At 39.6% G+C, this 27,500-nt stretch overlaps 1 protein-coding gene and 1 long non-coding RNA gene across 26 annotated transcripts in view; one reads left to right on the forward strand and one right to left on the reverse strand.

The window, feature by feature from the left end:
• Positions 1-27,500, forward strand: part of celf2 (cugbp, Elav-like family member 2) — a 154,140-nt gene that overhangs the window by 77,360 nt on the left and 49,280 nt on the right. For 24 of the 25 annotated variants that reach the window (XM_026923110.3, XM_026923106.3, XM_026923108.3 and 21 more), the window contains one exon: positions 24,501-24,697. In XM_026923110.3, the coding sequence (XP_026778911.1) occupies positions 24,501-24,697 (197 nt within the window). Of the gene's footprint in view, positions 1-21,087; positions 21,401-24,500; positions 24,698-27,500 lie in introns of those variants that run through there. The other variant, XM_026923113.3, reaches the window with a different exon arrangement.
• The window catches only part of LOC128321144 (uncharacterized), a 35,164-nt gene continuing 20,076 nt past the window's right edge, over positions 12,413-27,500 (reverse strand). Inside the window, exon 3 of the long non-coding RNA XR_008304732.1 lies at positions 12,413-13,538. This is a non-coding gene — a long non-coding RNA (uncharacterized LOC128321144). The remainder of the gene's footprint in view (positions 13,539-27,500) is intronic.

The following is a 27,500-nucleotide window of genomic DNA, read 5'->3' on the forward strand; positions in this document are numbered from 1 at the left end:
TGGCCATTGCAACAAACTGACCTATACTGCTAAAACTAAAGCTTTAGAAAAAACAAAGCTATTACAAAATGTATTTTGTAATTTCATGATGTTTGTAATTGTTGTCTCTGTGATCTGCAGAGACTCTGAATAGTAAAATGTTCCCAAAGACAGGAGTACTGTTAGTAAAAGTAACACCATTTGGAAACTCTCACATCTGATTATGTAATGGTTTGGCTCGGTGGAAGGATGTGCTGGATTTTAAAACGGTTCCCTGAAACTGATCTGCTGAACTGCACTGTGTCAGTGGTTGTGGTGTAACAGAGAGCTGAGGGTGAAAGCCCTGCCCCTTCTGGACAGTCCACACGCTGATGTGTTTTGAGTGGAGTGTATAATTTTAGTTTAGCGTTGCCCATCTCTACCTCTCTGTCTGTCTTTCTCACTCTCTGTCAGTAGAAACTAGTTAAAGTTTGAGAGTGTAACCCCTATTTAATTGAATGGACAGAAAGAATGAAACATAGATCTATCTGTCAATCTGTGTGTGTGTGTGTGTGTGTGTGTGTGTGTGTGTGTGTGTGTGTGTGTCTAAATCTGTCAGTAAATGGAGCGGTTATATAAGAATGCAACACTCTATGACTCTTTGCTACAGGGACTTTGATGATTGGTAATCAGAGAAAGATAAATGTGTGTGTGTGTGTTTGTGTGTGTGTAGGTTCAATAAAAGTTTGCGCAAGAGGATCTGACTGGTTTATTGCAGCGCGTGATGTAGTGCAGGCTCGGAGGCCTCTCTACACTGTTAAGGGAAAACTGAGAGGAGTGTGAGCGATTGACTTTATATAAGCCTTTAGGCTGTGTGTGTGTGTGTGTGTGTGTGTGTGTGTTTGGTATGGTATTGCCCCTGTGCAAACTCAATACAGACACACCTAAGAGACCAGCTTACCAAGGGTCAGTCCTCATCCATCTATGGATCAGTTCATGTGACTGAAACGAGGGATAAAATACTGCAGGACTGATAGTGAACAAATGTAGATGAACATTTAAAAACTGCTGAAATGTATCAGGCATTTCACTGTCCCTTGCTTGATGTAGTTTTGTTTTTGTCCTGTTAGTGTTGCCATATTTTAGCATTGTATTGTTTACTGTATTTTTCCATCCTTATCAGGAAAACACAACACAGCAGTGTTTAATGTTCAGACCTCATCATCCATTTTGCAAGTAGCGTGGATTGTTGAATGGTTGTCCTTTCTAACACGATTCTTAATTTACTCTTTCTTTTTAACAATGTGACTCTGAAACATCAAAACATGAAACGCGACTGAAAATCTGAGATCACCATTGTTTAACTGTTGGAGCGTTTTGATAGCCTGATGCAAAAACACATCTGGGGATACTGTTTATTTTAACACATTTATTGGCTTGCTCAACTGTGAGTGGAAATTTTGTTTACTCAAAAACAGTCTGAGATGTTAACATTGGTGTCTATGGGCTTTACATGGTATCGTTACCATAGTAACGTTTACAGTTTAAAATGATTTTTTAACATTTTTTTGGTAAGTAACCTATACAAATATCTATGGAATATCTTGCTGCTTTTTGCTTTCAGTTTATTTGGAAGGTCCAGTTTGTGGTTGTTGACGTTGATTATCATCTCGTCCATAGTCTTACCACAATTTTGAATTCGCTTCATGTGGACACTTCATAAAAAATGATGACATGTTGAAAGTTAAGCATAATTTGATATGTTGTTGAAAATCTGTTAATAGGCAGCTTCGTGACAGTCTATAGATGGTTTATACAATGACATCTACACTGAACTTTTCAAATAAAGTGTTACTTTTTCAACTATTTTATTATTTCTCCTGTAATAATATAACTGCTGATATCTCTGTCAATTGAACTGACTTCAGAGAGAGAAAGAGAGAGTGAGAGAGAGAGAGAGAGAGAGAGAGAGAGAAATGAGTTAGGAGTGAATTTCTCTCAGTCGTTCCATGTCAGACATCTGTTTTTCATCATCAGTGTTTATTGTTTTGCTTAGTTTTTCCCTCTGTTCCCTTCCTGACTTTTTCAAACACACACACACACACACACGCACACACACACACTCGCACATACATTTAGATTTGAATACGTACTCACTTTGAAACTGAGGAACTGTCAAAACACTAATTGTCTCAACCAATCAGGTGCAGCATTCATTTCTCCATTCAGACTCATCTATACAAATGCAGATGTGTGTGCTTGGTTTTTTGTGTGTGTGCAAGAAGAAAGAGAAAGTAAGCGAAACAGAACCAGAGAGAGAAACAGTAGAGAGAGAGAGAGAGAGAGAGAGAGAGAGCGAGCGCCTGTGCGTACATGGCAAACATCTGGTGTTGCTCGATGCTGTAGTTGATTCTGTAATACGTCCTGAGGCTAATTTTCCCAGAGTGGGACAAATTGAACCTGAGGGCAAAATCCTCTCTGTGTTGTTTACCTAACCAAAACCTGTGTGTGTGTGTGTGTGTGTGTGTCCACTTGGTGCTCGGCTATTATTAGAGCTGTGTTGTCTTCCACAGAGTAATGGAAAAGAAACCACAAGTGCATCCTCACAGGCTCCACCCCCTTCATCATTACCTAGCCAGTCAGGAGCCTGATATGGTTGCTATGAGACGTGGTGATTAGGAACTAGGCTAATTTAGGGTCTTAATTACAACTTCCTGATGTAATAACTGATATTTATCACCCATGATGCGTAATACATGGATGAACAGTATTGCACACACATACACACACACTCACACACACCACATCTGTGCTGGGTTCTTCTCGGAAATGACAATCCCATAATCAGGGCTCTACGCTTACATCTTTTAGGAGTACTTGGCACTGTCAAAAATTTAAGAGCACAATTTGAGTTTTGTAATTTACTTTGGAGCATGAACTTAGAACTAACTCCTTTAAATGAATGATATATTATGTATTTAAAGGCTACTTGTAAAATACATGGTTTTAGTGTTACCCACTACAGCTTCCACTATTTCAGGAAAAAAGACAAAAAAATAACATAAAAAACTGGTACTCACCCTCTGCATAGGCAGGTTGAAGCATCTGCTAGCCGACTAGACTAGAGTCATCTGTTTGCCGTCTTCTAGAAAGCGCACATCAGCTATCATCAGCTATCTTGCACTCTGTATTGGAGGTGTCTGTATCCCCGTCAACAAGAACAGACAGATAACGGGCATCTTAAATGGTTTCAGCAAGCTTGTCTCTGATGTCTTCAGTGATCTGGGCTATCGTTTCTGACATCGTTGTCGTATGTAGGGTTGACATCCATTTTTCCATGATATACCATTTTTCTTCTGAAGTAGAATTAGTGGCCCAAATTTGGTGAATGGGATCTCTTTTATTAAGTATGCAATGCTGAATTTGATTTTTAATTGTCGGCGAGCTTCTTCTTCTCGTTCTTTTTCAGTACTGCTCTGTTCTCCCTCATTTGAGGCAGAACTTTGAATGTTGAAGATTGGATGCTTTTCATTTTGTTCAAGCCGACTAAAACAATGGCATCATCACACAACTTTTTCACACGTGCACAGTTTGCTGAAGTCATGAAAAGCAGGCGATCGCTGTGCAAATCGTAACTGTTGTTACATAACATACATTGCGTTGTAACGTAACCTAAGTGTAGATGCATTTTGGAGTTGTAGTTTTTATTCCGATTGTATTAATACAACTGTTCATGAGCTTCGATTGGGTCACTCGCACCGGTGTGCCTAAACATCTTTTCACAGTCGCACACTGAAACGTTTGCACTGTAGAGCCCTGATAATTCTGTTCAACAGTGACAGTTATCCCTGTTATAAAACAGATAGTTATTAGGATATGAACATTTAAAAGTATACTCAAGCTTTTTAAAATATAATCCCCATGTATCAGTCTTACACAGCTACACTGATCACACAGTGTAACAACATTACCGCACATTCTGCCCTCTTCCCATCTCTGAAGGGAGCAATTAAGCAGATTCAAAGCTCAGCATTGAGTGAAGAGATAGGCACAGTGTTACACACTAAAATATGTTATGCCTAAATCTTTATTATCTGTCCCTTAAACTGCTCTTAGAGTGCCCTTAGCTGAGTTTTGATGTGTTAAAATTCCTGGCTTGTAGCAATCGCGCAATCGGGATTGAAGTACTCCGAAGTACTCTGGAGTATTTTATTAATATCATAACATGTCTAATACACACAGGTTGTTAATATAGAGTGTAAACAGGCCCTGTTGCTCGTGGACTCAGTTCCTTAAGTGAGTAGATTTCTTCTTTTTTTTAGAAAGCCCATGGCTATCTTTTATCAGCGTTTACATGCCTTGGCGAAGAAGGTTTGTGTGTGTTTATGGACATGATTGTGTAGTTGACTTGGCTTCAAATAACATTAAGCAAGTACAGATAAAGTTTATAAGCACTCCTTTAAACCTGGACTGGTTATGGTAAACTTAACTTCAGATATTGATATTGTTTTTGTGAATGAACGTAAATGCTCACCCTTAAAAATGGCTGCTCATATGATTTATTGCCAAAACTGCTTAAATAAAAATTGTTTATTGACTGTTTATTGATGACAACTGATTTTCACATTTGGGAGTAAAAAAAAAAAAAAAAAAGCTTCTGCTAGCTAAATATTGCTAATTTTTCATTATTTTAGGAAACCTCTCATTTTAGAGACGGTGTTATTTTTATATCCTTTATAAATTGCCTAGCTTTTTCTGTAATATTTGGATGGTAAATGCCATTTCATTTTCTCTAAATCCAAATGTGTGTGTGTGTGTGTGTGTGTGTGTGTGCGCATTGTTGGTTCTACAGGTGTTTGCCCATCCTTCACAAAGCAATACCAACAGAGAGCACTCTATTCATTTACACTGATATATGGCTTTCACAATGGAAACTTGCCCGAGCAATACTCACATACACACACACACACACACACACACACTTTTTCGTGCCATTCTGTCACTTTATTTCAAATAGAGCACTCCACAGAGGAGCAGCCAGGGGACCATTATGTAAAACTGACAGCTGTGTGTGTGTCTATTGACTCTCCTTTGCTTCATTAGGTCTAGTGTTAATCAATGATTTCCTTTGTTGTTCCCTATTAAGTCTGGCTAAGTGAGAGAGAGAGAGAGAGAGAGAGAGAGAGGTTTGACTTAAAATCTTGTGCTATTTTTAAACTCCACTGAACCATATAAACATCAACAGTAAACAACAGACACCACAATGCTCTATCAAAACATTCACCAGCAAGCTCTGAACTTCTCTATCAGACATCCACATGAACACCAGCTATCATGATGAAACATCAACATTCACCATCAAAAAACAAGTCACTATCAAACCCTAACATTCTCTATCAAACACCATTATAGACACAGCAGTTCTCCATCAAACACTGCTGTTCTTCTCCCGACATCTACATTCACCATAAAACACCACTATTCTTTAACCAAATATTATCATTTACCACCAGACACCACTGTTCTCCAAGAAAACATCTTCATTCACCATCAAACACCACTATTCTTCAACAAAACATCTTCATTCACCACCAGACACCATATTTTCCAACAAAACAGCATCATTCACCATCAAACACCACTATTCTTCAATCAAATGCCATCAGTCACCATCATACACCATATTTTCCAACAAAACAGCATCATTCACCATCAAACACCACTATTCTTCAATCAAATGCCATCAGTCACCATCAAACACCACTATTCTCCAACAGAAGATCTTCATTCACCATCAAACACCACTATTCTTCAATCAAATGCCATCAGTCACCATCAAACACCACTATTCTTCAATCAAATGCCATCAGTCACCATCAAACACCACTATTCTCCAACAGAGGATCTTCATTCACCATCAAACACCACTATTCTCCAACAGAAGATCTTCATTCACCACCAAACACAACTGTTCTTCAAACAAATATCATTCACCATCAAAAACCACTATTTTCCAACAAAACATCATCATTCACCATCAGACACCACTATCTTCAACCAAATGTCATCATTCACCATCAAACACCACTATTCTCCAACAAAACATAATCATTCTCCATCAAACACCACTACTGTCTACCACATACATTGTCAAAAACATTATCATTCATCATCAAAGATTGGATTCTTCATCAAACACCATCATTCTCAATAAAACCCCATAAAGCTAAAAAAAAAAAAAAAAAAAAAACAGCATTCTCAAACATCAGCATTTTCCATATTGGTGTTTGATGGAGAATTTTGGTTATAATTCTTTGTGTTTAACCTTCACTACCAATGGTGTAGACATATTACTGTGTGTGTGTATTGCATTCTGTGCACACACTCATATACAGTCTGAACCTGTAGAGTAAGATTGAAGGGCAAAACTTCAGACTTTGAGGGATGGCAGATAGTGTGTGAGGGCAAGAACCGATAAAACACACAAACGAAGAAACACAAACACACACACACACACACACACACAGTACCTACACTCTCTGTGTTATACATCTTGAGCCTCCTGCATCCTACAGATTATGATTTTTCCCCCTCATATTACTCGTACACTTGTATCTTTCTCTCTCTCTCTCTCTCTCTCTCTCTCTCTCTCTCTCTCTCTCTCTCTAGGTGCTTGTTTATTACTGCTGCTCTTCCTAATGGTGCGTCATCGGCATGTTTAGAGTTTTAATTTCCTGCCGGCTCGCAAATGAACTCTGTCATGAGAGCAGTAGGTGTGTGTGTTTTTGTGTGTGTGTGTGTGTGTCACTAACACCACATGTATATTGGCCCCAATTGCATGATGTGTAGATAATTAGTTTTCACCAGGTGTTTATTCGCAACATCAAAGTAGATGAGTGTGCACGTGTGTGTGTGTGTGTGTGTGTGTGTGTGTGTGTATTGTGACACTTCATCAACACTGAGATGCAAGTTCATTTCTCCTTGCTGTTATAATTGCAACTTTTCTTTCTTCCCGGCTGATATGTAAATCAATAATATTGTAGGAAGGAACACACACACGCACACACACGCACAAACACAAGCACACATGCACACGTACACATATACACATACGTATACACAAATCTGCACAGAATTATGGGCTTGCCTTCTCTGTGAAGGACACATGTAGTGCAGCCTTCAGATTTGTAAGGACCCTTAGAGGACAACAACGGTATTGTGTGTGAAATTGTGTAACTGAATATCGACACATGTTATATTGGAATCTGTAAACAAATCTGTGATTTGCTAAAAACAATTAGACTTGTTATAATTTATTGTATCATTCCAGCCCTGATCAGTAATATCTTAACAAACTGATGATGTAATATAAAAACAAATCAGTGTGTGTGTCATTGGGTTTGAGTGATGGATCACAGCTCAGTGTTGTGATTGGCTGAAGTTGTATAGTAAACAATATTCTGATTGCTGTGGTTCTTTAATTGCTGGCTGAGGTTAGGGTGGTCTGGTCTCATTTAGTTTGTGTGTGTGTGTTTGCATATGTGTGTAAGGAGTGGAAAAGTTTGCTCAAACATCTCCAGATACTTTTCATTTCTCTCTGACTCCCTGTTTTGTTTTTCTTTGTTTGCCCAAGTCCCTTTTCTCATCCATGTGTATCTGTGTATGTGTCTATATCTGTATCTGTGTGTATGTGTGTGTGTGTGTGAGAGAGAGAGAGAGAGAGAGAGAGAGAGAGAGAGAGGCAAGGTTTTGTATAATGAGGACGGCATATATTTTATAATGAGGACGGAGTAGATTCTTACTCAGTAAACATCAATTATATCTGTGCACTCATGCACTCTGTTGCAGTGAAGAAGTGAAGAAAAGTGCCTTTTTCTCCTAAAAATGTTTTATTTTAAAATACTGAAAGAGCCAAAAGTAAGGGCTGAAGAATATAAAAATTTACTGATTCAGATTTTATCATCTGATCTAAAATTTATTGTTGGTAACTTAGATACAAGATTATTTATTCGCAGGAAAAACACAAGTGAATGGAAAAAGCCCGTGAAGACAGTAATATGAGTGTGTGTAGGACTCGGTTCAGTGTTTGACCTTTCTGTGACCCCATCAGTCATGAATGTAAGCACCTCTTCTTTCTGCTGCATCGTAAAATACCCTGGAGCGTTGAATGATCTCACTGTGTGTGTGTGTGTGTGTGTGTGTGTGTGCGTCCTCCCTTCTGCTTAAAGATATATACCTCAATCACTCACTCAGTAAAATGCTAACGGCAGTTATATGAAACATTGTTCCCTAATAAACATGTTTTTCAGTGCTCTCTGTGTGTGTGTATGTGTGTGTGTGTGTGTGTGTATGAGAGAGAGAGAGTTATTTTTGGCTGGATACTGGTAAGGTTCAAACTCGGCAGCAACTGACAGTTTTAGGGCGCTGACCTTTTACACACACTAACACACACACACACACACACACACACACACATTTTTGACCTTTTCACACACAGGTATTCACTAATGGAACTGGATTGCTCCCTCCTACCGTGTGTGTGTGTGTATGTGTGTGTGTGTGTGTGTGCGTGTGCACGTTTGTGTGTTTTGAGCAGTTGTTTGTCCCCATAGATGTCCTTGTGTGTCCTGATCGCTTTCCTGTAATTAGATTTGTACTATTTCGCTATTTGAGGGTTCCTCTCACTCCTTCTTTCCGTCTCTCTCTTTCTCTCTCCCTCTCTCTTCTCTATCTCTCTATCTTTTTCTAAGGCTCTGTTTAGACTCAGGTGATCCGATCACAAGCAGACAGCCGAGACAGATAGCTGTTCTCACCTGGTATTTTCATGTGTCCCGAACATGTCTTCAGTGACCACTGGTGATCACATTTCGTCAGTAGCAGGGTTGCCAAATATGTCAAAAGCAACCTGATGTCACTTCAAAGCCCTTAAAATACTAGCCAATACCAAACTTAGCAGAGCTGTAGCCCATATTTAGGACAGCATTTTCTGATTAAAACATCTTGCCCTATATTTTGGTTGATAAAATTGATATATATGGTTGTGTGACACTTTGTGCAGTCTTCTCTATCTGCCCTCTTCTGCATACATGAACTCACAAGTAAATAGTGTCTCTGTGATTGACGGGGGAGAGAGTAACGCCATCTCTCCTACTCAGACAGCACGGCTAGTTTTGCTCTCGCAGACTCCCGGATAGTGTTGTCGGGATTTGAACGCAGTTTGCACAGTTTAATATTGAGATATAATTAATATAATGTCTGCAAAAATTCTCAAGCTGCAGACAAAACAAAACGTGTTACTTTTTTCAACATTGGTCTTTGGGACGCATCAGGAAGCTGATGTGATGATCACACTACAGATGTTACGTGTCCACATGCGTCCCAGACCACCAAGAGTACCACCAGGTATGTGACCCCATTCACACCTGTATTTAACCCAAGTCCACTAGTGATCTTATCACCTGAGACAGCTGTTAATACGAAGTCTGTATTGAGCATGTCTGTGAATGGTAGGACACACATACTCACACACACACACACACACACACACACACACACTTTGTGATCATAACAAAGCATGGCCTCTTTATCTTTTGTCCACTTGACTTAGCTCCCTCTTCAATAATGGCATGCACTGTCCACACACACACACACACACACCCACACACACACACACATGCGCACACACACACACACGCACACACACACACACACACTAATTGACCAGAGACACTTAAGATTATTCAATTTAAGGGGTGATGGAACACATCTATCGTCATGGAGCTACTTCGCCTGCAGACATTCTGCGTGCGTGCGTGTGTGTGTGTGTGTGTGTGTAATCTCATTCTAGAAGTAGTAATCACTTCTGACATTTAGATCAGTTAAATCTGCTTAATCACTCTATCAATTTCTCTACTGTCTCTGATTCGGTCACACACGAGAGAGAATCTCAGATATCGATTAACATGAGTGACAGCAGACATGTGAGAACAAAGGGGGTGGGACAAAGTGATCGATACCCTTTGCTGATTGGTTGAGGATGTGCCAGGGCTCTCTGTGGACTGCGTGTAATTGGATTAGAGATTTGAGGCATGGATGGATTCCTCTTGCGGTCTCAGTTGACTGAACGAGATGGTGAGGAGGAATTCTGTTTGCGCTTGTGTGTCTTTGAATTTAGCCTGAAGTTGTGTTAGCCGCTCCTAACAAAGTGCTCATTAGTCACTTGCATTGATTTGTTGTTCTTCAAAGCTCTGAGACACACTCAGCTCACTTTTGTGGAAAATAAAGCACAGGACTAATGCGACATTTAGTGTTTCTACACACTTGTGGTTTTTTGTGTGTTTTTTCCTCCGTTATCTAAATATGTAGTTTAGTTAATAAGTTTAAGTTTAGTTGTGTAAGTGACTTGTGTGTGTGTGTGTGAGTGACACCAACTTGGAGTGTATGTGCTATAATTTTGGCATTGGATGATGGTATAATATTAACAGTTAACACAGCTGTTTTAGTTATTATATTTTAGTAATTTCGTATCAGTTCATTTTAACATGCCATTATTGCTGACTTGTTTTTAGCATAAACATACAGGTAGATATTGTAATACATACAGTATATCAGACCATTTCATCTCATCACCAACCCTGAGTATAGACCTTTTGGGTTAGAAACCTTGAAGCCAATGTTCTGGTTTCATTTAGGAAGTATTAAAATATTTAAAAGGGGGGAAAAAGAAAGAAAGAATACTTCATGTGGTAATGAGAGAACAGTGAATGAAATAAGGTGCTAATGTTGTATTCATCTTAAATGTGAAGCTTAATAGAAACAGGGAGAGGCTTTACTAAGCTTATACATGACTAACCTTGAGCCACATTGGTCTTTAATTAACACACAGCATGCTTACTTATTCCTGTACTGAGCTGACAACACACACATGCGCGCACACACACACACACACACACACACACACACAGAGGATGAGGTGTTTGAAACATCAAAAAGAGCAGTTTTATGTTTTGTAGTCATATTGAGTTACAGTGAAAAGAGCTTCTCTTCTCTTCTCTTCTGCTCTTTTCTCCTCCTCCTCTCTTCTCCTCTCTCTTCTCTTCTCCTCTGTTCTCTTCTGCTCTTCTCTTCTTTTCCCTTCTCTCTTCTCTTCTACTCTCTTCTGTCCTCTTCTTTCCTCTCTCTTCTCTTTTGTTCCCTCCTCTTCTCTCCTCTCCTCTCCTCTCCTCTCCTCTGAGCTCTCCTCTCCTCACTTCTCTTCTGATCTCTCCTCTCCTCTCCTCTCCTCTCCTCTTCTCTTCTCTTCTCTTCTCTTCTCTTCTCTTCTCTTCTCTTCTCTTCTCTTCTCTTCTCTTCTCTTCTCTTCTCTTCTCTCCTCTCCTCTCCTCTCCTCTCCTCTGAGCTCTCCTCTCCTCACTTCTCTTCTGATCTCTCCTCTCCTCTCCTCTCCTCTCCTCTTCTCTTCTCTTCTCTTCTCTGATCTCTCCTCTCCTCGCTTCTCTTCTGATCTCTCTCTTCTCTTCTCTTCTCTTCTCTTCTCTTCTCACTTCTTTTCTGATCTCTCCTCTCCTCTCCTCTCCTCTCCTTACTTCTCTTCTGATCTCTTCTCTTCTCACTTCTTTTCTGATCTGTTCTCTTCTCTTCTCTTCTGATCTCTCCTCTCTGTTTGTGATGGTGTCTTGTTGACCTATATAGTGGATAGGGTGTGTGGTTTGGGACAGTGGGCTAATAACTGGGGGTGTGGTTTGGATGGGGGTGTGGTCTTTATCTTTATCTATTCTGATTAACATGGACATACACACACACACACACACACACATCAAGTAACGTGTCCTTGGCCTCTTGTCTTTAGTTGTGTGCCTGCTTTTGCATTCTAATGTGTGCGTCTCCGTGTCTATCCCCCTCCATGAACGAGAGATCAATGCAGCAGTTAGAAGAGTGTGCTCTCTCTCCCTCCCTCTTTCTCTCCTTTTAGAAGCTTCAGGCCGTGGATAAAGTGCTCCTTGTACACAAAGCATCAAATGAAGCGACTGAGCACCTGTGTGCCACTCTCCTCCACACACACACACACAAATATAGCGCACTTAATAACAGCACGTAACTCGCATAAATGGACATCATTAACATCAGACTTTGATGCGAGCGATCACACACACACACACACACACACACACACTTTGTCCTGATGACAAGCATTGAGTGGTGCAGCACAGTGGGTGTGAGAGTTCTTACGCCTGGATTTGAGGCTTCATCTTATCCCACTGTGTGTGTGTGTGTGTGTGTGTGTGTGTGTGTGTGTATGCAGTGTCAGCACAGATTCTTTCAAGTACATTGGCAGCATATGGCTCACTTCCTTCATTGCCTGTTTTTCGTTTCCACTGGTTCATGGCTGTGTGTGTGTGTGTGTGTGTGTGTGTGTTGGGAGATGCTGAAGTCAGGCTGTTGATTTCATTTGCTACGTGATTCTCTCTGTTGGTTCCGTTCATGCAGTTTTTGTCTTCGCCAGTTTCTTGCTGTTCCTGTAAAAGACGTGTGTGAAAATGTTCTCAAGATTGAAGCAGTATGAGAGAGAGAGAGAGAGAGAGAGAGAGAGAGAGAAGGAGGAGGAGGAGGAGTGGAGAGATGTATCTGTGCTATGTAAACTCTGCCATCTGCTCCTGCATTAATATCTGCCTATGACCAGGTTTTTTTCCGACTAGTAAACGCGGGCTGACATGCTCGCCATCCGAACTCCAATAAACCTTCAAAACTAACCGCTTTTCTCTCCTTTTTCTGTAAAAAGGTGTGTGTGCATGTGATTTAAGGCTTTGTGCTGCAAAACGCTGACTCGAGTCATAAAAACGAATCCTCCCATGAGTCATAATGCCGGAAGCGATGTGGCGCTGCTTACACTCTTACACACGTCAGCTTCGCTGTGGTCTCCTCAGCACCTAACACTGTATTATACGCAGAATGGGTTTTTTTTTAGCATTGTATTCAAATCAAATCAAAAACTTGAACAAACTGATAAATTGCATCACAGTACACAATACTACACTTGTTAAATATTGCTACTGGTTATATCAATTGTACAAAAATATATAATTTAAAAATATCTAAAATATAAAAATATATAAAATATAAATATACTTTTGAAGAAAATGAGAATCATATAAACAATAGTAATACAGTAGTAATATATAGTAGTGCAGTTTAAAAAAGTAATATTAAACAGTACTTATAAATCAGTAGTATGTGTTGTGTGTGTGTGTGTGTGTGTGTGTATATGTGTGTGAAGGTTGTGTTTGTGTCCTTGAAATTGTCGCTGTGTGAGTTGGAACTGTAATACACAAGCAGAAAGACAGACAGAGATGGAGAGAGACAGACACAGAAGAACAGATGGGGAGCTGTCAGATGAAGAACCTTCTGTGCAGAAGCTGCATGTCTCACACTCATATACACACACACACACACACACACACACACACATACACACACACTCTGAGGTGAAGTGCAGGCCAGGGCGAGCTCACTTGTGGCAGTTTTGATGATGGTCCAGGTTGAGGTCATTATCATCTCTCCTGATGTCTGAAATTAATCTCTCCCTGCCAACACACACACACACACACACACACACACATACACACATAATGGACATGCTGGTAGTGGCTTTTCTCCAGAATCATGAGGCATGACTCCTGGAAGCATGCTGAGGTGTGTGTGTGTGTGTGTGTGTGTGTGTGTGTGTGTGTGTGTGAGAGAGAGAGAGAGAGAGAGAGAGAGAGAGTATTTGGCAATATTGTACACGTATACAGTCATGCCAATAAAGCTTGTTGAATTGAAGAGAGAGAGAGAGAGAGAGAGAGAGGGAGAGAGAGAAAGAGGGAGAACATGAGGTCATTTTGTCATGTTACTGTGCTTATGCAGACAGTTGGTCCACGTTACACCAAACAAGACTGTGCAAGTTATTTGAAGTTATACAGTCACCAGTCCCCGCCCTGGTTGCCTTGGCAACAGAAGAAGGAAAGGGGGTAATGTCAGTAGGATTTGGGCAATTATCTCATACTGCTGACTGTGTGTGTGTGTGTGTGTGTGTGTGTGTGTGTGGGTGTTTGGAGTTTTATATGTTGGTGGGGAACAAATGTCTGTACAAGGATAGATACAGTATATCTGACAGTTTGGACCTTGTGGGGACACTTAGCTTGTCTCCACGGGGGAAAACTGCTCTTTTTTATAGAAAAACTGCAGCTTTTAAAGGTTTCCTTTTGTTACTGAGGTTAAGGTTATTTGATTTAATTTAGAATATCCAATCCACCTACCGACATATTTTTGGGAGGAGAGAGAAAGCTGGAGAACCTGAAGAAAACCTGCGTAGACACACAGAGAGCACGTGAATCTCCACACAGACGGTAACCTGGGCTCAGGATTGAACCTGGGACTGTGGAGCTGTAAGGTGTCAACTCTACCTCCTGTACCACCATGCTGCCCTGATAAATTCAATTTAATTCAACTTAATTGCATTGAATTAAAATATTAGTGCAAGTGGGGTGTTGAGGTGACCAAAACAAAACAAGGAAATTCAAACAAATCGCCATGTAATTTATAATTAACCCCCCAGCTGGTGTATAAAAAAGTGCATTGTTGGATGATCTAAGCTCAGACTCTGCGTTATTTACTTAAGCTTTCAGCAGAGAGGCGTGAAAAATCACAGCGGAGAGTTTGCACGTGACACACACCTGTCTGGCATTCACATGACGCTTTGTCTGACACCTGCTATTAACATGCACCTTGAGTGATCAGGTCACAAATGTTCCACTGATAAACTCGCCCCTTTGTGCTGATCTCCAGGTGTTTTATTAAACCTCCACACACTCACCATGGAGTAGGCAAATCATCTCAAGCTGCAATTTCTTCCTCTTAATCAACAGTGTACTTTTCTATTTGGCGTGTCTTATAGCCAGGTGACATATAACTGACTACAGTACAGCAAGTGAATGAAAACTCAGAGCTTTGACGTTACAAACGCATGACATTAGCCACTCATGGGTGTCTGTGAGCTCGTGTATGTGGAACGGGGCGGATAGCACATTCCTCCAGGTGTGTTACGCTGCACTGTAATGATCAGCAGGTCGAAAAAATGGGGCTGGCTGGCTTCACGTGTGTGGGAGAAAGCACGTGAGAGCCTTCACCCTCCCGGATTGGTAGCGGTCATGTGATAGGACACATCTAACTGGTGGGCAGGAATTGGGCAAGACTAAATCAGGAAAAAATCTAACAATGCATTTGGCTTAAAAAAACTCTGTATTCTTACATGTACATTGTTTATATGAACTTAAAAACGTTATTACCAACTTAAATGTACCACTCTGGATCTTTCATAAACAATTCTCCTTTGCTCACTTCATCCAATACAAAGCACAGGGGAAAGATTAATATTTTGAAGGATCAATCATAGCATCATTTTACACTAAATATTGCAGTATGGTGCATAACTGATTATCAGTACGCGAGTGAACGCAGCTCAGGAGGGTTTTTTGCATCTATATACTACAAAGCTGCAGCTCATGACACGTATTTTAGTAAAGTTAATAAAACTCTTTAAGTGTTAGTGTTTGATTTGATATGTTACTGTCATATGAAAATAAGATACTGCACACTGAGGCACACAGTGTACAGCGTGTATAAGGAATAAAACATGACAAGGCATGCTGTCAGAGGAAAATAATCAACAACAGGGTGGTGTGAAGTGGCCCGACACAAAGCGGAGTTACTGTTACCACCCCGAAGTTGATTATTTTCCTATAACATCATGATTCAAGGTGTTTTATTCCTCTTATCCCCCAGCAATTTGTCAATGATTTCAGTTTTTCATTTATTACTGAATAACGTTATGCTTTTTCACCATTTATAGTTACGTGGAATGTCTGCGAGATAAGCTAGTTCCTGTTGTCATGTTTGTCATGTCAAAGAGAAACTTAATAAACCTTTGCAAAGTGCTGACACCTGAGACTTCTTCCTTACCTGATAAATAAACATCTCCTTACACAAAGCTTCTCCATAACAATGTGTTCTGTTTTAAAAATAACATCATGTTGTTTTTATTAAATCTGATTATTATAAACTTTAGAATGTGTGGATTCGAGGCAGTGCCGTGGTAGAAGGGTATATAGTGCATATGGGAGATAAGCTATTTTTTAAAAATAATTTTCTTTTGAGCTTGCATTTTAAATCCAGTGCACTTCACTTTAGCAAACTTACTGCTTGTTTATTAAAACTTTTAATAAATGCATATTTTTGTCTCTCGTTAGGCGAGTGTTTGGGCTCTGAAGTGAAGCAAAACATCTGACTTATCACAGAGAGTGTGTGTGTGTGTGTGTATGTGTGTGTGTGTTGCTCGTTAGCGGGCGAATGCCGCATCTCGGCAGCTTCATTAGCGAGTCTGACATTTACTGCTTTATGTTTTATTTCATCTGTTTTTTTTTTAACCATTCTGAGTGTTACCATGGCAACTCGGGCCTAATCGCAGCACTCAGAACAAGTGGAGTGATTAACGCAACATTTCTTTTTGCAACACGCACACACACACACACACACACACAGAGACAGAGAGTGAGAGAGAGCGAGAGTTGTGTGCTGTTTTCTTGTTTTGATTTTAGTTGAAATTGAATACTTTAGTCAAGCTTTTATTTCTTATTAAAAAGGTTTTGTTAATACTTTATTTCTTAAAAAATATTTTTATTCCACGTGCAGTAGCTTTTTTTTTAAACGCTTCCCTTGTTACTCCCTCATCGCTCAGTCTCTCCTGTACCCCTTTCCTGTTTTCTTTATCTCTTTGTTTCTCCCCTCTCTCTTTCTCTTGCCCCTTTTTCCTCTGTTCAGTTTTTTCCCTTTATATTTGCTCTCTCTCTCTCTCTCTCTCTCTCTCTCTCTCTTTCTCTCTCTCTGTGCTCACAAATGAATGGTATAGTTTGAAGACTGTGATGACAGGGGCTGTCTTGCTGCAGAAACCTTGACTCTTCGACCTTGGACACAAACAAAACACACACACACACACACACACACACATCAGTCTAGCAATTGAGAGGAAGGACAAAAATTGACAAGTAAAAACACAAGGTAATTGAACGCCTGAGTCTCTGTACCCTGGGGGTTGAAAAGAAAAGCACATTACTGTAGATAAAGGGTAGATGCTCAATGCTTTGAAAAACAAATCCTTATTAAAACTCATTTCAGCAAGTGCCAATCATTGAGGAGAAAAATGCAGCTAGTATATAAGAGATAGTGCATCGATAAAAAGTTTAGGTTTATGCTAAGTGCGTGCCTGCTAATTAGTGATCTGTACAAGTGTCTCAAAATTGCCAGAAGTTTCAGATTTCTACTCTTAATTTATAAGCAAATAAAAATGGGAAATAAAGTTTATTTTTAAATATTGTCAAAATGGAAAGGTACTGCAAAAAAATGTCATTTTAGCAAGTGAAAATATCTTGAATATAGTCATATCCAGTATTTCCTATTATGAGATAAAATATAACTCCAAATATAAGATTATTAAACCTATTTATTAGATATGTGTACTAATTTCAAGCTTTTATTATAGAAATAGAATTCCCAATTCTACTGGCAGGTGATTGGGCTTCTTGCTAGATATTTCAAGCTTGAAATTAGTACAAATGTCGAGAAATATGTTTAATAATCTTATAGTCGGATTATAATAGGAAATACATGATGACATGATTTGATTTTATTTAAGGTATATCCCCTTGCTGTAATTATTATTATTATTTTTTTTTTTTTGCAGTACTGTACAGCTACATTTTTATTCCTCATGCAATGTAAACGTAAGACTGCAACCATGTTTGTAGTTTTCGTACACCAGTTCTGCATTTTAAATGAGTTTTACAGGTAAACTACATTCACGTTCCTGGGTAAAATATACAAATGTTTTGATTTGTACTTACTTTTTAGTAAATAGCTTAGTGCATATAATACATACTCTAGAAAGTACTGACCCAGTGCACTGTAACATAAAAGCTATTGAGCTTTTAGTCTGTTGCTGTACTGTAGTCTTCTGTCACATGTCTAAAGGACGCTAAACGAACAGTATTTTGCTATAGAATCATTTGATTTCTCAGTGCTAAAACTGGCACGCTTGCAGTGCATTATGGGAATCCTTCGCCACGGACACAGCACTGTATGAAGACGTGAAAATAACACCTATCAAGACGTCTCGTTAAAACGGCTTCTGAGTGAGCCGACGCTAGAGACATTTAAAAAATTAGATATGCTTAAAATGGCTGGCGTTCTAGCTGGAATACTATCATGCGCAAGAAAAGCTGGAAAATGACAGGATAGAGGCAGGGGAGAGAAAGAAAAAGCCAGAGGCAGGAAATGGAGGAGAAGTGAGATGCCGTGCTTGCCACATTGAGCTGAATAACTCGTTTCTGGTTCTGCAATAAGCTTAATTAGGATCAGGGTGATTTTGCTGATGACTGGTATTAAAACATCACCTGTCGTCACACACAGAGAACGAGGAAGCAGCTGTCAAACAAGCAGACGAGTGCGGCTGCTCATGTGATTAAAAAAAAAAAAGGATCACACTGTTTTTGGACACCACATGCGTACGCATGCTTGTCAGCTCTCTCAGCTGCACATTTTTTAAACTGAGGAAATTACATGTTGTCTACTTCCCCAGCTGCCTTTCAACGTGCTTTGTGTGCGTGTGTGTGTGTGCGTGCGTGTGTGTGAGTGTGTTTGCACGTGAAGAAGAGAGAAAGAGATTCTCAGTCAGATCATAATTAGCAGTATTTCGATTTATTTTGCCTGTATGGGGCTCCTGCTCAGTTGAGTGGAACTGCCTGGGTTTTGCGCTAATGATGCAACGGGCTGGTTAACCAGTGAGCATGTGACAGAGTCTTCTTCACTTCTTTTATCCAGAACACACACCATTGTCATACAACAGAAAAATATTATACACCATTTAGAACATATAGCTAGTGCTAAAACACCTACGTCTGTTTGGAAAATGTAGTTGTTTACACCGAGCTTTTAATTACATCGTAGTGATCTTTAATAAAAAAATGTTCTAACGTAGATGTCCTCTATAACGTATATATTTCTTTTACAGTTGGTTTGGTTAGCTAATGACTAAGTAGTTAGCTACTAACTAGCTATCTATATCAGTCCCATGTAGTTTAATTGAATGGAAAACAGCTGTGCTGTAACAGAATTAACTGTCCTGAGTGCTAACTACCTGATAGGCTGGTACACGAAACAGTGCTCTGGATGTAATAGTGAATCTAACCGTTTATTAAAACTTGGAGAACAGGCCATTATTCTCCATCAAGCACCATCATTCACCATCAAACAGCAACCAAATTCAACATCAAACACCATGACGTGTCTCTGTTATATTCACTAAAAGACCTAACAGTCCAACTGAACCAGAGTTGTTGTTGTTGTTTGTCTTTCGGCTGCTCCCGTTAAGGGTCGCCACAGCGGATCATTGGTTTTTATGCCGGATGCCCTTCCCAGCACAACCGTCCCCAATTTATCAGGGCCTGGGACCGGTACTGGGAGTGCACTGTCTTGTGCAACCCCAGTGGCTGGGGCTGGTTCCCTGGCTTTGAATCAAACCCGGGCCATGGCGGTGACAGTGCCATGGCCTGACCTCTAGTCCTCCAGGAACCCAAGCAAACTGAACCAGAGTGAATATCAGAAATCATTGTAGAGATTTCCATCATTTAAATGTATGATACATAACAGACATGTCTGTTTGGTCAGTGTGTTGTCCTCTGCATGTCATTTTTTGTCATTAATTATTATTTGCAGAGGTGCCAGCATCTCTGATTTAGGCAGTCACTACAAGGAGATTCACTGAAGGGGAAAGGGCGAGGGATGCAAACGATACAGAATTTCCACTCGTAGTGGTTACTTGCCTTTTGTGCTGACTTTATCCTGGTAAACTTTGACCTGTGGATTTGCAAATCGGGTTCTTGTAAGCCAGTAGAAAACAAGAAAGTGGGACTGTGATGTATTTAGGTCAATAAAAAAACAGACTTTTGCTTTCCTATTTTGTTTGCTAAATTGTTTTGATTTGTTGGTAGTTTATTATGATGTGCATGAACTGGACTTCACACCAGACTGCACATATGCTAATATCATTGTGATAGTATAAAGTAAGCTTATAGACTCAACTGGTTGTTTATAAACCCAAACATTTCTGCAGAATGCAGTTAGTTGACCATTTACACTGTTAGCAAGGAGCTATCTACAAGCATACGCTACGGCTTCTGTTTTTTTCTCTGTGCCTGCTAGGACTGTAATGTTGGCAATGTCGGCACCTCTGTGATATATTATCGTAGAATCAGGTTTGGAAATGATATTCGTAACCTGTGTTGAACTGATAATCTAGACGTCTTCAAATCCCATTTAGATGATTTAAATGCAATAAATGTAGATCTACTGTGCATTAAAAAGACCTCATCTGTCAGCTCATTCAATAAGATGGGTTGTAAAAAAAAAAAGAGGGATAGAGAGATAAAGTGTGTTTTTCTTTCTAAGCCTTGAGGTGGTCATGGTGCTGTTTCAAGCCAGGGTGTTCTTTATAACTGTAAAACGCGCACACACACACACACACACACACACACACTTCAGAGGGCCACAGGGTGATAGAAAGTCTAGTTAAGCCATTAAGGCAGACAATTGGCTCAAATTGAGAGGGAGATGGAGAGAATGAATGTGTGTGAGAGAGAGAGACAGAGAGAGGGAGAGAGACAAAAAGAGAAGGATGAAGAGAATGCGGAGGCAGGAGAGGATCCACTTGACAATTTAATCTGAGCCCCAGGACTTGCACACACACACACACACACACACACACACAGACACAGTAATTTCTCATTACCTAATCAGGAGAGAACGCATAAATGTGTGTGAAAGAGAGAAAAAGGTGCTTCATGTATCAGCAGCAACCTTTTATCTACACCCATCAGCTGCTGTGTGTGTGTGTGCGCGTGTGTGTGTGTGTGTGTGTGTGCGTGTGTATGTGTGTGTGTGTGTGTGTGTGGTGTACGGTTCCTGCTACATCCTGTGACTTGTGCCTTTGTCTTCCTGGAGTTGGACGCCATGAGCAAAACAATTAGCAATTGTGAGTGTGACAAGCAAGCAAACACACACACACATACACACACACACTCAGCACCCTGACACTCGCTGTCCCCTCTGTGCATGCTGGGTTGGTAATAGTTCCCGTGGCGGTGTGTGATGCTCGTTCTCCCCGCTGTTATTGCCGCCGGTTGGCGTTGAGCGGGCGCTCTCATCACTGTAGTAACCACAGACCGAGTTATTGGGCCAGCAGTTGCCGTGGGGAACTGTTTTATTGGGCGATGGCGTTTAAATCGTTTAAGGATTTTGGCGTCTCGGCCGAGAGAATCGGCTCCTTCTGTAAGAGGTGGATGAACCGGGTGCAGAGGTCTGTGTTCTCTCACACTTTCTCTTTTCCCTGTTGTTTGTTTTTTAGCTTGTACCTTCTTTGTTGGTGATTCTGACTCGTTATCTCCATCCTTCTTTCTTTTGGTGCCAAATGAGACATGGCCTTTGGAGACGAGGGCAACTTGTGCTAATTAACATCTAACACCTCACACACATTTTTCTCTCAGCAGTAAGATAAATATTCTAAAGACTCCCTCTGTATTTGCATCTATTGCTAGTTTCTTGTTTATTTTCTTTCTTTCTTTCTTCTATTATGCTACAGTTAGATCTATTGTTAGCCCATATGCTAATGAAGTACTGTCTTTCTGACGGGTGTGGAGGCCTTGTGCCGACGTGGCATCCATTACCCATCATTCCCTTTTTTATTCTTTCTGACAATCTAAAGTACATCTTTGTTTATGGCCATCCTTTCTTTCCTTTTGGACTCAACATAAAGAAAGTAATCTGAGAAAAAAATGAAAACTTTCACATTTGTACTAAAGAAAAAAATAAGGACATACGTGACTAAGCAATTTCAATCAATAACATGCACAAGGAGACATGCTTTGAAATAATCAAACATTCTGCTCGTCTTTATTTTACTTTTTGGGCCTTTAAATGATGGATAGACATTGTGGTGTAGATAAAAATAAATTTAACAAAATGGCTGCTGTACGTGGAAAAAAAATCCACTGTCATCTATTGGATAGATAATACGGAGGACTCTAGTACTGTAGCTCGGCCCTGGGATTCACACAGTAACGCATATATATAAGAGAAACGTTATGAAAGGGAAAAAGAAACGAGAAGAAGTGCTGTGTCACTCTTTATCTGTCTCATACACTGTGTGCTCTCACACGTTGATTTCTGAATACATATATATATATATATATATATATATATATATATATATATGTATATGTATATATAGCTCGATAGATAGATAGATAGATAGACAGATAGATAGATAGACAGAGAGATATAGATTTAGATTTAGATATATATAGATATTTTGGGATGCACCAAGAAAGTGGAACAGATATACTGATCCATTTTTTTCTGTATTCCTCTATCTGTATCTATTTGTGTCTGCAGTTCTTACTTTAGCTCTCTGTCAGTCTCTGTGTTGTTCTTGCTCTTTCCCCATATCTTATTTCTTTCTCTGCTTCCTACTTTCCTACTTCCTACTCTTTTTTTTTTTCAGTCTACTGAGTATTTTGGCAAAAGTGCCATCAGACACATTTAAATTCCTGTATTACTGCCTTTATTATTTACATGATGTTTATTTTATTTCATTAAATATTGATAATGGTGAAGTTTTATAAGTAAAGATGTCATTCATGATCACTGTATCAATGTATAAAAAGACTGAATAGTCCTGAGCTATGAAATAGTTAAACAATAGTATGCGCCCCCTGTAGAGTCTCTGGGTTTCGGTTCAGTTTCAGTTCTTTTTGTTTTGTCTTTTATGTTGAAAAGCTAATTTATAAAAATGAGGTACTACACTACTCACAACCCTACAGCAAGAAGCACCAAGCAAACCTCCAAAGAGACGTTGCAGTAAACATATGACAAGTAGCCATTTAAGAATGTCAAGCAAGTAATGTGACTCATTCCTAGTGAAAAAAAAAATTAGACTGAACTTATGGTTGTATGAAAAAAACTATAGGCAACTAAATAATATGGATGGTCTATTTATTTCCAAGCAAAATGTGTATTATTATTAAAGAAATGTCAGACATCATTTGAAACAGACAACAAAAATACCTTCTACTGTGTCACATATCTTAAAGAAAAATACCTTCACTGGTACAGAAATCAGTGCATGTCTATGGGGGACACTTTTATTAGTGTTGACTAGTGTGTCGCATGTCTAGCTCTCTAATCGTGAATATCCGTGTCTGTGATTCACACCTGCGATGTCATGAGACTGCCATGACTCCTGGGTCTGGATGTGTGAATTGGTGTGAAACTGGTGGGATAAACATGTTAGGACAGCATTCTAAATATGAGAAGTAGTGTCACGGATCGTCTCTGTTCTTCTGGTTGTTGCAGATTTCTTTCTTCTTTGTCTTTAAATAAGTGGCGCGTCTCCTTCAGATGTAGGTAGACTGCTGAATCCTTCACCTGAGAGACACGCTAATGTTTTTCATATAGACACGTCCTCGATTATGAAATTTAGGTTACACAAATTTGTGAGGAATGGTTTCTTTTGTCTGTTAACTTCCTGCCAGTGTTAGTGCAACAGCAGTGTAATAATGAACACATCTCTTTACCTGTTAAGCTGTAAAAAAAATGCACGCTCCGAATCCATCATGGCCAGGATAAAGCATTACTGAAATTTAATAAATGAATGAATGATGAAAATATGTTACTGAAATACACAAATAGGGTTAATGGAAAAATGAAAAAAAAAAGCAAAAAGAAAATATCCTAGTGCAGCTATTTGATTATGTCAGGAAATGAATTGAGAGAAACTGCTGTGTGAAATTTATTAAATAAATATCCTGATAATCTAATAATTAATAAATAAATAATCCTGATTAGTTCAGCTTATTAAATGATAAGTGGTCATTGTAGCTATGGGATTTAATGTTCATCATTCCAAACATATGCTCTGTCATATTGGACCACATGCCTTATTTTTGAAGCTGCTCTGTCCAGGTTCTGGTTCTGATTCTGAAAGCGAAGCATTGGCAAAATCAGCCCAATTCAGAGCTGTTCGAATTTGCTTTGAGGCCTGCAGAGCCTCCTGACATTTGGAGACATCACACACACACACACACACACACACTTCATGCTGATCTTTGAAGCTCTCTGAATCGCTGCTGAAGACACTTTTGATCAAAGTTTTAGTCAGCCAGCCAAGTGGATCTGCACTGAAATGAATCAGCAGGAATTTTTCAATTACTTGCTTCTGTTATTCTTTTAGTCTTTCTCACTTTCAACGTCTCCCTCCTCTTTCGTTATCTTTTATGAATCGCTTTTTTTTCCTCCCCTGAATTCAGGATCATTCAGTAGACATCATCATCATGACAGGTAATTAATGCATTAAAAGATTGATAATCTCTCCATCTCTCTTTCTTTCTCTCTCTGTCCAGTAACGGCACAGCTGGGAAGATGAACGGAGCTCTGGAGCATTCGGATCAGCCCGATCCAGATGCAATTAAGATGTTCGTGGGTCAGATCCCTCGCTCCTGGTCTGAGAAGGAGCTGAAGGAGCTGTTTGAACCGTACGGTGCCGTCTATCAGATTAACATCCTGAGAGACCGCAGTCAAAACCCACCACAGAGCAAAGGTACACGCACACACACACACACACGCACACATTGTGATTGCCAAATAATTATAAAGTGCATGTTGATTATCACATGATTTCACCTCATTTAATAATAACCTCTGTTAAGAAAAATTTACCAACATAAACTGAGGCCAGAGATTTGTGTTGTGTTTAAAACCTATAGAACTGAAACAATGTCAGAATTTTCACTGTTGAACAATGCCAATAAGCAGTACATATTTTTAATACGTCGGATTTGTTCACGCTGTTTGAAAAGAGTCAGCCACATGTTCCCAGGACCCTGTGTTTCAGCCCCATGTTTCTCTCAACTGAAGTAAATTTTAGTAAAATTTTAGTTAATAATCTCTAAATAAGATCCAAAGTTATATTTATGGATGGACGTGTTGCTAGATTCCATTACTAAAACACACTTGAGTCGTTCAAGTCAAAGACATTTAAAAGTGTGTCTTTTAAATTAGAATAAAATACTAGGGGTGTAACGAGACACAAAATTTAAATTCTCAATCCAATACATTTTCTATACAGCAAAACATTCTAAACATTAAAACATTCAAAATGATAAAAATAAACAAATAAAAAGTGTAGCTCTGTAATGTCACAGTATTTGTGTGCTCCATTCATACTCTTAACAGTGTAAAACAAAACAAAAGCTGTGCGTGAGAATGGAGCGAAGTTAGACACGGACGAGCTTTCACTGGTGTGACTTGCAGCAGGGGGGCGTGTCTGAAGCAAGCCGCTTTTCCCATTCTGCTCTTAGCTAGATTTGCTCGCTCATGCAGCTCTCTGTAGCCCTAGATGTGTTTTTGAATCCTGCATTCTCTAATATCAAATATGAGTTTTCCAATTACTGCGGTGATTTCTTTAATGTGGCGGAGAGGCAGCATGAATGTGTGTGTGTGTGTGTGTGTGCATGGGTATATGTCTGTTTGTGTGTGTTTTGCTTCGTGTTTTCAGCTAGCATTAGAGAGCAACACAGAAGGGCAGTGACGGACACTGCAACGTTTCGGCCCACAAGTTACTCAGTGGCCATCAGTGTCGAAACTCATCAGGAAGCCAGCGTGCCCTAATACGCCAGATCTTCGAGATCTGGGGAAATTTTTCCAATTCCTGCTCGCTGTTTTTCTCAAGCTAATGCAGTAGTATGCTAGTATGCTTTACTCTTAGCATGTGATAAAACAGCATCATTAGCAAAGCACTTTTTTTTTAAACCTCTGTATTCTCTCCCGGTTCGAGATAAAGAGGAAGCTACTTTTTCTTATTCTTGAGACAAATGTCAGGCCATCTGTCCAGCAGCTTAAGCTGAGCTGAAATTGGATCATGCAACAGGACACTGATCTTAAACACACCAGCAAATCGACATCCGAATGGCTACAGAAGAAAAAAAAATCAAGGGGTTGGAATGGCAAAGTCAAAGTCCAGACCTCAGCCCCACTGAGATGCTGTGGCAGGATCTTAAGAGAGCTGTGCAAAAAATAATGCCAATTAACTCGAACATCAATGAACTGAAGCACTGTTGTAAAGAAGAGGGGGCCAAGATTTCTCCAAAACGATGTGAGAGACTGATAAACTCTTACAGAAAACATTTACTTCAAGCTTTTGTTACATGTTACTGAATGGAAGGGTGCACTTATTTTTTCCCCCAATGTTGGTTTAAATCTGTTGTGGTTTTTTTTTGTCACATGAGGTTATTTCTTTGTCTATAGAAGTTGGTGAGGATCACACAGGTATAATTTAGGCCTTTTAGGTACTTTCTTTTTCTCCATGAATGTGTATGTGTTTTTAGAGATGATCTTTGGTGACACTGTAATCAGTAATGACCACAGAGAGCCTTTTGCGAGTCTCGTTCTTGTGTCCTATTGAAGGAACATACTGTAGCTGAGGGAATAAAGATATTCGACTGGATACTCATTCAGAGTTCATCCACCTCACTGAGTCGATTCTCACAGGGTTGAAATCATATCGATCATTCCCAATTAACCGCTGTTAGATCAGTCTCAGTGTGATTACTGATTTCTCACAGCAGTGAATGTGAAGGTGTTCTATTGAACATTAAGCAGTAAATAAATGTAGCTTGAAATGTTTTTATAGCTTGAATAGAGATAATCATTAGCAATAAAAATCCCTCTGTCTCGCTCTTTCTCACACACACACACACACACACAGAGAGAGAGAGAGAGAGAGAGAGAGAGAGAGAGAGAGCTTGATTCTGGCAGACTGCTCATATTGTGGTCATGTTTGCCACTTGTAAAGTCTTGTTTCTGTTCAGTGGAATTAAAAGGACACTGTCGTGTGATTTTACGTGACCAGTCACTGTCGTCTTATGGATGTGGTTCGCTGTGGAGATTCTCGGAGACAGAAGGATTATAAGAAACTGTCCGATATTTATCACTGTCGCTCCGCACGCTATAGATTATGTCTCTAATGCATCAGGTGGCAAAGAAATGAAGACGGTGAAGTTTGCTATATACATGACAGTCATTAGAGAAACGTGTTGAATACAACTGACAAAACAAAACTTGTGTGACAGCAGGCTGCTGCAGGAAGTGACATCATCACGCAAAGATTTCTTATCTTATCTAAAAAATGTCTATTTAAAGTGAAGCTCACTAACATTTTGAGCACAATGGAGAGACGAAGGTTTCTGCTTTTAGTTGCTGAGGTTAGGGTTAGATTTAGGTGTAGCAGGAATTAGCTGTGTTAATAATTACAGCAGTAGAAGGTCTTCACAAGCATAGTACGACAAATATATGTGTGTGTGTGTGTGTGTGTGTGTGTGTGTGTGGGGAGGGTGGCTGTAATG

Source organism: Pangasianodon hypophthalmus, chromosome 18 (genome assembly GCF_027358585.1).
Source record: "Pangasianodon hypophthalmus isolate fPanHyp1 chromosome 18, fPanHyp1.pri, whole genome shotgun sequence".
Taxonomy (NCBI): domain Eukaryota; kingdom Metazoa; phylum Chordata; class Actinopteri; order Siluriformes; family Pangasiidae; genus Pangasianodon; species Pangasianodon hypophthalmus.